General features: G+C 35.1%; 1 protein-coding gene across 1 annotated transcript; it reads left to right on the forward strand.

Annotated features, from left to right (window-relative positions):
• Positions 1-323: 323 nt before the first annotated feature.
• Ccng1 (cyclin G1) lies at positions 324-7,271 on the forward strand. Its single transcript, XM_046451175.2, has 6 exons — positions 324-545; positions 1,592-1,855; positions 3,818-4,071; positions 4,457-4,535; positions 4,616-4,714; positions 4,946-7,271. The coding sequence occupies exons 2-6, from the start codon at positions 1,592-1,594 to the stop codon at positions 5,135-5,137; spliced, it is 888 nt and encodes a 295-aa protein (XP_046307131.1). The 5' UTR covers positions 324-545; the 3' UTR covers positions 5,138-7,271.
• Positions 7,272-8,680: the final 1,409 nt, after the last annotated feature.

Genomic DNA, 8,680 nt, shown 5'->3' on the forward strand with positions numbered 1-8,680 from the left:
AGTCTGACAGTTTGGCTGGCGGCAGAACGACCGGCCGTGACAAGCGCTGGCACGTTGTATTTAGTTCGGCCCCCTCCGGCGTGAAGACCCTTTAGAAAATTCTCCAATGAGAGACGCTTAGGGGTAGGGGCGTGGCCTCAGCAGGGCGGAGAATTCGAGTCTTTATAATAGGAAGTGTGCGCTGATTGGCCAAGCTTTTTTGCCTCTATGGACCAGCCCTCTTTGGACCACGGAGGCCATCCATCAAAAGAACCACACCAATCAGCGGCAAAAATGCTTCCCCCCGCGGGAAAGGCCCGCCCTCCAATATATCACTCCGGAGGCCAGGCGTGGCCCCTTCGGCTCGGAGCTGACCCTGGGGAGTGCAGAGGCGTCTCGGCTGCGCTGCTGAAACCACCACCCGCAGCTCCCCCTCCCCGGGCCTTTCCAGTCTGTCTCTGGAATCCCCTCCCCTTCGCGATCTCTCGGATTTGATATCCTGGGGCGAAGTGGGAGTTAGGCCCGGGGAGGGTGGTTACTGCTGAGGAGCCGCAGTCTCTGTCAAGGTGAGCTGAGTGGGGTTTCGGGTGACTCTCGGGCGGGTGGAGAGCAAGGTGGAGGCACGCGCAGAGGGCTAAGTCTGGCCCGCGCCCTTGTCCTGAGAGTGTGTGCACAAGCCCAGGCTAGTCTGAGCCTGGAGGGGCGGAGCTGGCTCAGTGCTCCTGAGGTGTCAGTCCCAACGACCACTCCAGGAGCCTAAAGGTTGGACCCCTGAAGTTAGTGGTTCAACCCTAAGGTGTCCTGCCTTCCCGTCGTTAAATTGATGTGAGGCTCTAGTTACCTTCCGCGTATCTAGACTTAACTGTTGCGGGGTCTTAGTTGTATTATGCACAGTTACAGTAATTCCCAGGTTCATCTCGCAGACTAGGTTACCGCACCCCGCCCCGCCAGCCTACTACGTGCCCCGCATAGCACCCTCTCCCCCCCATAATACTGATAAAAATCAACCATTACGTAGCACTGTGCTACACTCTTTAATCATCTTGTGTAATCGTTACAATCAGATATTGTTACCTTCATCTTAGATGTGGAAATGAGCTCATTATTGTTCAATGATTATTAAGCATCTACCTATGCGCTAAGCTCTAAACGATTTCATTTTAATCTGCACAGGTAGACTTGTGCAGGTAATAACCTTTTTCCCACTTTACATAAAAGTTAAGGAAAATTAACCAACATGAATGGTTCACATTGTTAATATGAGGCACAATACATGCTACTGTTCAATCCCAAAGTTTTGGTATCCTGCCTTACAGTGTCTGTTCGTTTGTTATCCATTGTCAGTAAGCAACTTGCACAATATTTCTTGAAGACTTACATTTTTAAAAAATGTATAGTTCTTGTGTTCTAGAAACTCAGAATTTACAATGTGACCAATTTGTAGAAGGGGGCAGGGGGAATGTAACAGCGCTTTGCAATGATTTAGATTCCCTAGCTCCATTGAGAGAGGGAAGATATGTACTATAGAACACCTCTTTGCACAATGCAAAGATAGCCAAGGAAAGCAGAAAGAGCTACTCTTACTCCTAACTGGGATTTGTTCTATATATAGATGATAGAGGTACTGACAACAACTGACTCTCAGAAACTGCTACACCAGCTGAATACCCTGTTGGAACAGGAGTCTAGATGTCAGCCAAAGGTCTGTGGCTTGAGGCTAATTGAGTCTGCACACGATAATGGCCTCAGAATGACTGCAAAACTAAGGGACTTTGAAGTAAAAGATCTTCTTAGTCTAACTCAGTTCTTTGGCTTCGACACGGAGACATTTTCTCTAGCTGTGAATTTGCTGGACAGATTTCTGTCTAAAATGAAGGTATGTTTAAGCTATATTATCCTGAATATTTCTTAATTTTGTTCATTGTGTTAGAGATGTAATTGCTAGCTTCTGCCTCATACTCAAAAACTTTTGTATATTCATCAAATAATCAAAACACTATAGGAATTTTGTGCACTATTGTATTAGATGCTTCCTTATCATAATCAAGAATAATGTATCATTTATTAGTTATATTCTGAGATGGAAAATAGCCCAATATCAAATAATTGCAGAGTCTTCCAGATGGAAAATTGGATGTTTTTAAAAACTTGACAGGTTGAATATTTCCATGTATTTACAGTTTTTTTTTTTTTTTTTTTTTTGACAGTAGGATTCATTTTTACATAATTATAAAAGCATGGACTATAATTTGTTCTCATTCAGTCCCCAGTATTTCCCCTTCACCTCCTCTTCTCCCCATCTGTTCCCTATTCTCTACTGGTCTTTCTGCTATTTAGTTTTTTTGTTTGTTTGTTTGTTTTTTTAATTAGTGTGTTGTGAATGTACATGATGGTGAGATTCACTGTAGTGTATTCATACATGTACATAGGAAAGTTAGGTCAGATTCATTCCACTATCTTTCCTTGTCCCACCCTCCTCCCTTCCCTTATTTCCCTTTGTGTACTCCAATGATCTTTCTTCTATTCTTTTTTTTTAAAAAATCTGCCCCCAACACCCCACCCCCCCTATTTTTTTGATTAGCTTCCACATATCAGAGAAAACATTCTGCCTTTGACTTTTGAGGACTGGCTTATTTCACATAGCAAGATAGTCTCCAGTTTCATTCATTTAACCTAGGTTGGCTCCATAGCTTGGCTAGTGTGAATAGTGCTACTGTATGCACAGTTGTTTTTTAAATTTAACGAAGTTTGTTAAAGGCAGAATGCTAGATTATGATTAAGAATGAGGATATATTTCTCTACTAATCATAACAAATTCTAATTGTTTTAACTATTTCAGTTTCAAGAAGTATCATTTTCCAGGAGTATGGGTATATAGTTATTTCTCTGTAAGACATCCGTGTAGCTTTCAAGCTTAAAAGCTTAACTGTTAAAAGTTCAACTGCCTTCCCTGTACCCACAAGATCACTGGATAATGTCAAAATTAGAATGAAACTCACATTTTAGTCTTTAGTAGCTAACACAATGCATCATGTATAGAAAGAATCCGATATTTGTTGAACTGAATGGTTCAAAAACTTATTAAACAACTCTTTAGACACCATGTGTGGGCACTACCTTTGAATCTGTGTTTCACAAAATGAAGAGTATAGAGCTGTCCTTCAAATATAATAGTTTTATGTGGGAATGTTTCTACAGATAATCATCATAGGAGAAGTCATAATAAGAAAATTAATTATGCTTTAAAAGAAGTGTACATTTACTGTTAAAGGCTTATAAGAGAAAAATTTAAAAATTAAAATTGTTTTCAAAAATGTTCTAAGAGGAGAACAGAGATATTGATTAAAACCTTACAGTTTCACACTGTAGACATTTAGAAAATGACAAATACATAAAAAGGATTTGTTGTAGATTGAAATTTATAGGCAAAGTAAATGGTATGTGTTATAGTAGTATTTTAAAAATATTTTTGATTACTGCAAAAACAGTGTGGAAAAAAAATATAACATCCTGGAAGGAAAATTGTGTATAAGCTATAACATGTTTGAGTACTTGTGTTAAGTCATTGACCAGTTAATTTAGTCAAATTAGAACACAGTGTTTGCTTGTAGTTCACAATGATTAAAAAAAAAAAGTCAGAATTTTGTTATGCTGAAGCCACACATTGTACTGAAAACTAGTTATATTGGTCAAAAAATAGTTCCAAGAGGGGTACGTAGTGTTGACAGGCTACATTTTAGGTATAATGACTCATAATGATGAGTCTGAGTTCTATATTATCCTTTATTCTATATTAATTGAAATATGATAGACGCATTGGCTTGGTTTTTGTTTTTAGGTACAGCCCAAGCACCTTGGGTGTGTTGGACTGAGCTGCTTTTATTTGGCTGTAAAATCAGTAGAAGAAGAAAGGAATGTCCCATTGGCAACTGATTTGATCCGCATAAGTCAATATAGATTCACGGTTTCAGACCTGATGAGAATGGAAAAGATTGTACTGGAGAAGGTGTGTTGGAAAGTTAAAGCTACTACTGCCTTTCAATTTCTGCAACTCTATTACTCACTCATTCAAGAGAACTTGCCATTTGAAAGGTATGTGCCCTTTGTTTTGAACAAATGAACTTTAGAAATTTGAATGATATTGTCTATATATTGCATAAAATCAATATTTGTAACAGTGCAGCACCTAATTCAAATTTATAGGAAAAGAACATTCAATAGGTATAGAAATAGATTAAAATGAAAATAAATCTTGATATTTGTGGCAAGATTCTGTTCATTTTATTTATTTTTGGCTCAAATCATTTAAAACTCAGGTTAAGAACTTAATGTCTCTGATTAAAAGGGAAATTTCTTTTACTTCAAATGACTTCCTATGATAAATGTGCGTGTTGTTTTTAAAAACAGATTTCAATATTTTTTTTAAAAATTGTTCCTGACTAGATATAATAAAATCACTTCCATTTTCTTTTTAAAGGAGAAATAGCCTTAATTTTGAAAGACTGGAAGCTCAACTTAAGGCATGTCATTGCAGGATCATATTTTCTAAAGCAAAGGTAAATATTTTATAAAGAATAAACATTTATGTAGATCTGTTTTTATATTTGACATTTACATTATATTTATTTCTTTTCAGCCTTCTGTGTTGGCTTTGTCTATCATAGCTTTGGAAATTCAAGCACAGAACTGTGTAGAGTTAACAGAAGGAGTAGAATGTCTTCAGAAACATTCCAAGGTGTGTCAAGGTCATAGCTTAAATCCTATTAACAACTGTGAAAGAAACTTGACCACTTGTACTATCTCCTGAAATAAAATGAAAGGTCATATGTTTATTTGAAACTTAAGTAGCTAGCCTTGAATCTTTTTTGACCAGGAAAGACACAAGTTAGTAGGCTGTATTTGTTACTGTAGTTAAATACAAGACTTTATTTTAATTCATTAATAACTTTTAAAATTTTATGTGCAGATACATGGCAGAGATTTGACCTTCTGGCAGGAGATTGTATCCAAGTGTTTAACGGAATATTCGTCAAACAAGTGTTCCAAACCAAATGTTCAGAAGTTGAAATGGATTGTTTCTGGACGTACTGCACGGCAACTGAAGCATAGTTACTATAAAATAACTCACCTTCCAACAATTCCTGAAACGGTTCCTTAACTGGCAAATATGGTTGTTATTCTTCATATAGAGAAATTTTTCCAATGACATAATTTTCTTCTACAATTGAAAAATTGCAATATTATTTTCAAAATAAGCAAAAAGGAGTTGGAATAGCAGAGGGAAAAATGACACTGATCTAGTCAGCTAATATTTGAAGGCATTTACTACACATAAGGTGCAACACGCTTAGAGAAAGGAATTATCCAACCTCTGATATGTTTGTTTCACTTAATGACCATTTAAATTATCAGCTTAGAAAACATCCTCAATGATAGATAGTCCAAATTTGTAAAGTAGCACTGAAATAGGACCTCACCCCAGTCATCTTGCAGTATGCATAACCTAAGCTTTAGCTCATTTAAAGTTATACAAGCCTAAGTAGGATAAGAGGACCAAAAATATCCATTAAAACAAAACAAACAACAAACAAAAAACCAATTTGGCCCATATTTTTAAAAAATCATACTTAAAGAAAGAGTAATATAAGGAGATGATCTCTGCACTAGGAAATTGCCAGTGTATCATTGTTATAGCAGTTGAACTACTAGGAAGTAATTAGATGATAAAAAAAGTAAACTTGGCCATTGCATATGTTATATATTCTTGTCATCTAAATTTCTTAACTCACAGTAATGATTTATCTTTTTGCTCTTAAAACGAAATGTTAATAGTTAACATCCACATATGATTATGAATCTGAGAATAATGAACAGTTAACTTGTAGTAATAATTAGGCAGACTTCTGCTAAGTTGGGATTTTGTTTTGTTTTGTTTTGGTTGTTGTTTACTTAAGGTCTATTTCTGTAGCAATAAAAAACCTCTTCTCTTGAGGCCTTTTCTCCAGAACCCTGAGATGTGGATTCCATAATGGTATAATGAATTTAAGCTATAAAGCCTAGCAGAATGTTCTCGGACTTAAAAAAACTGTCTAATAGTATGATGTAGTAAAATAATGTTTAGATTTAATTCACCTGTGAAGCATTCAAATGAAGCTAAAGGCATAAATGTGAAACAGTGATTATAAGCATGGGAAGGTAAACTGTGAATCTTCATTTCCTACATTGATCAATATGTTGTATTTAGGTGGTACTGAAATGGTAACCTACTTAAGTTAAGTGTTAAATTATCAGATTTACATCAAAAATGAACATTTCACAAAAGCACTTTAAGGCAAGATAAGGGTTAATAGTCTAGGCAATGTAAATGATTTCTTGGCACCTATAATTCAAGTAATAGATAATTCAGAGATGAGGGTTCAATGCTATATGAGAATTACATTTCAATTTGAGGGCATTTTATATAAAGCAAAAACTATAGACCTAGTAAATTTGGCATAATCATTATCTTTAATATTTCTTCTAGAAACACATGATGTTTGTATTCATGATAAAAAAAAACTTTTACATAGAATTTACTGCCTCATTAAGAAAACGTTTCTATTATATTAGTAACTCAAAATAAATTAATACTTTGAAAACTTGCTTTACCCTGTTAAATTTAGGCCAGATAAAGCACTCCCCAAAGTTTTTACTACAGACAACTGCCATTGCTTCTAATGTAAAATTTTGTTTAACCCATTATGTCCCATCATTCTATATACAGGGCACCTATAAAAACCTATAGAATTTTATAGGAGCCCTATAAAACTCCTTCATTTTTATAGGTGTCCTGTATATAGGGTGGGATATAATGGGTTAAAAGGAAGAGAATATACTTTCACAAATGCCCCTATTGTGTCTTACGTAGGCAACTTCTAATTATGAGATCTCTGAGGTAGTGTTCACTATTCTCCAGATCAGCGTGTGAATATAAGGAGACATACCATGTTAAAGTGTTGTAAGCAATGATTCAGTGTAGTGTGTAGCCCGAGTCTATCCAGAAAGGCTGTAACCAATTTTGACAATGTTATGGATATATAAGCACTGAAAAATAAACCAAAGAACCACAGTTTATTTTATCCTTAACTTTTGTAAGGTGTGTCAAGGATAACTTTTCAGTTTTCCCAAAAGATTGATATTTCAATATTTTGAAAACATCAGTGTTAATTTTGAGTTGGCAGATGTAACCTAACAAACTACCATTATGTTTGGTACTAAGGAATATACCTTTCAATAAAATTATTGAAATGCAATCCTTTGCTGGGTGGTTTTGTTCCTTTTCTGATTATTTTAGCATAGTAATGAAATAATAAAAATGATAAAGATCTGTCTCTATTTAGTATATTGAAATTGTTTACTAAAGATACATGGAAGCAGAAATTATAATCTCTTTTAATGTACAGCCATTACCTAATTGACACTTTGTAATATTTTGATACAACAAGTTAATGTTTAATATGCATTAAAAAGATGTTTGTGCAATATTAATCACTTTTGTTGTTTAGATTCATCACTGCTATGGATGTAGATTCCACCCACCTGAAGCTTTTTTGTTTTGAGAAAAAAGAAAAAGGTTTATTGCTTTGCAGGCAACATGGGACTCCTGTCCCGAAGACTGTGATTCCCCCAACCTCTCAACCTAATTAACTAGCATTCCAGCAGCAAAGTGACTAATTATGTTAATCCTGGTTGGATCAGTTGGTGATTATTGTTCAATAGAAACAATATATGATCTCAAATTATTAATATTTAACTACAACTAATAAGATATCTTATAATGTGGACATTGCCAGGAATTACTGATCAAAGAAAAAAACTCTTTTGCACTTGACTCCTATTAGACATTTAAAAAACCTTTAATAGTGTTATTTTTTTAAAAGTTACCTGATTGTTTTTCTAATTACGAAACATGCTGTTTAAATTGAGATATACTACACACTACTATCCTTAGAGCTATTTCTGTGCTAACTTTTTTTTATAAAGTCATTTTTATTTATTCTTTTATTTTGTAGTGCTGGGGATTGAACCCAGGGCTTTGTGCATGCTAGGCAAGTGTTCTACCACTGAGCTACATTCCCAACCCTTAACTAATATTTTAAAGCTGGCAATGGCAGCTTTTGCTGTCAGGTACTATTACTAGATGTTTTATATGAATCATCATGTGTAATTCTCTAAAGTGAGTGAGGCCATCCAAATTTACAAATGAAGTAGAAGCACAGAGAAGCTAAATGATTTGCCTCTGGTCACTTACTTGGTACTTGGAGGGGGAATTCAAATCCAGGCAGTTCTGACTCCAGAGGCCATGTTCTTACCATACTCTTACCTCTTACATTACCTTGTAATATAGATTAATTGTAAATAGAGGATTCACTGGACTCATGTGAAACTGTAATTTCTAAACAAAACTAATTCTAGCCACATTAACTTCAGTGTTGTTATGATCATGACAATAATAATAGAGAATTTTACAGTAATTAATTTTTGTTAAGATGTCATTGCTTATACATTGCCAAATTGTGACACAATTTTACATAAGCCAAAACAGTATCCAAAATAAATTGAACTAGAAGATAAAACAATTTTTATGTCAATTCAACAAAGTATACTGAGGAGCAACCAAAATTACTAAGGATAAAGGACATACAATGATAAAGCAATTGAC

Source organism: Marmota monax, unplaced genomic scaffold (genome assembly GCF_021218885.2).
Source record: "Marmota monax isolate L192 unplaced genomic scaffold, Marmota_monax_Labrador192_F-V1.1 WCK01_AAM20220418_F8-fsc00337, whole genome shotgun sequence".
Classification (NCBI taxonomy): Eukaryota; Metazoa; Chordata; class Mammalia; order Rodentia; family Sciuridae; genus Marmota; species Marmota monax.

Bases quoted from the DNA above. Each gene is read 5' to 3' on its own strand.
- Ccng1 (XM_046451175.2), top strand. From the start codon at position 1,592: ATGATAGAGGTACTGACAACAACTGACTCTCAGAAACTGCTACACCAG. The intron at 1,856-3,817 runs GTATGTTTAAGC...TTTTGTTTTTAG, and splicing joins GATTTCTGTCTAAAATGAAG to GTACAGCCCAAGCACCTTGG. The intron at 4,536-4,615 runs GTAAATATTTTA...ATTTCTTTTCAG, and splicing joins TCATATTTTCTAAAGCAAAG to CCTTCTGTGTTGGCTTTGTC.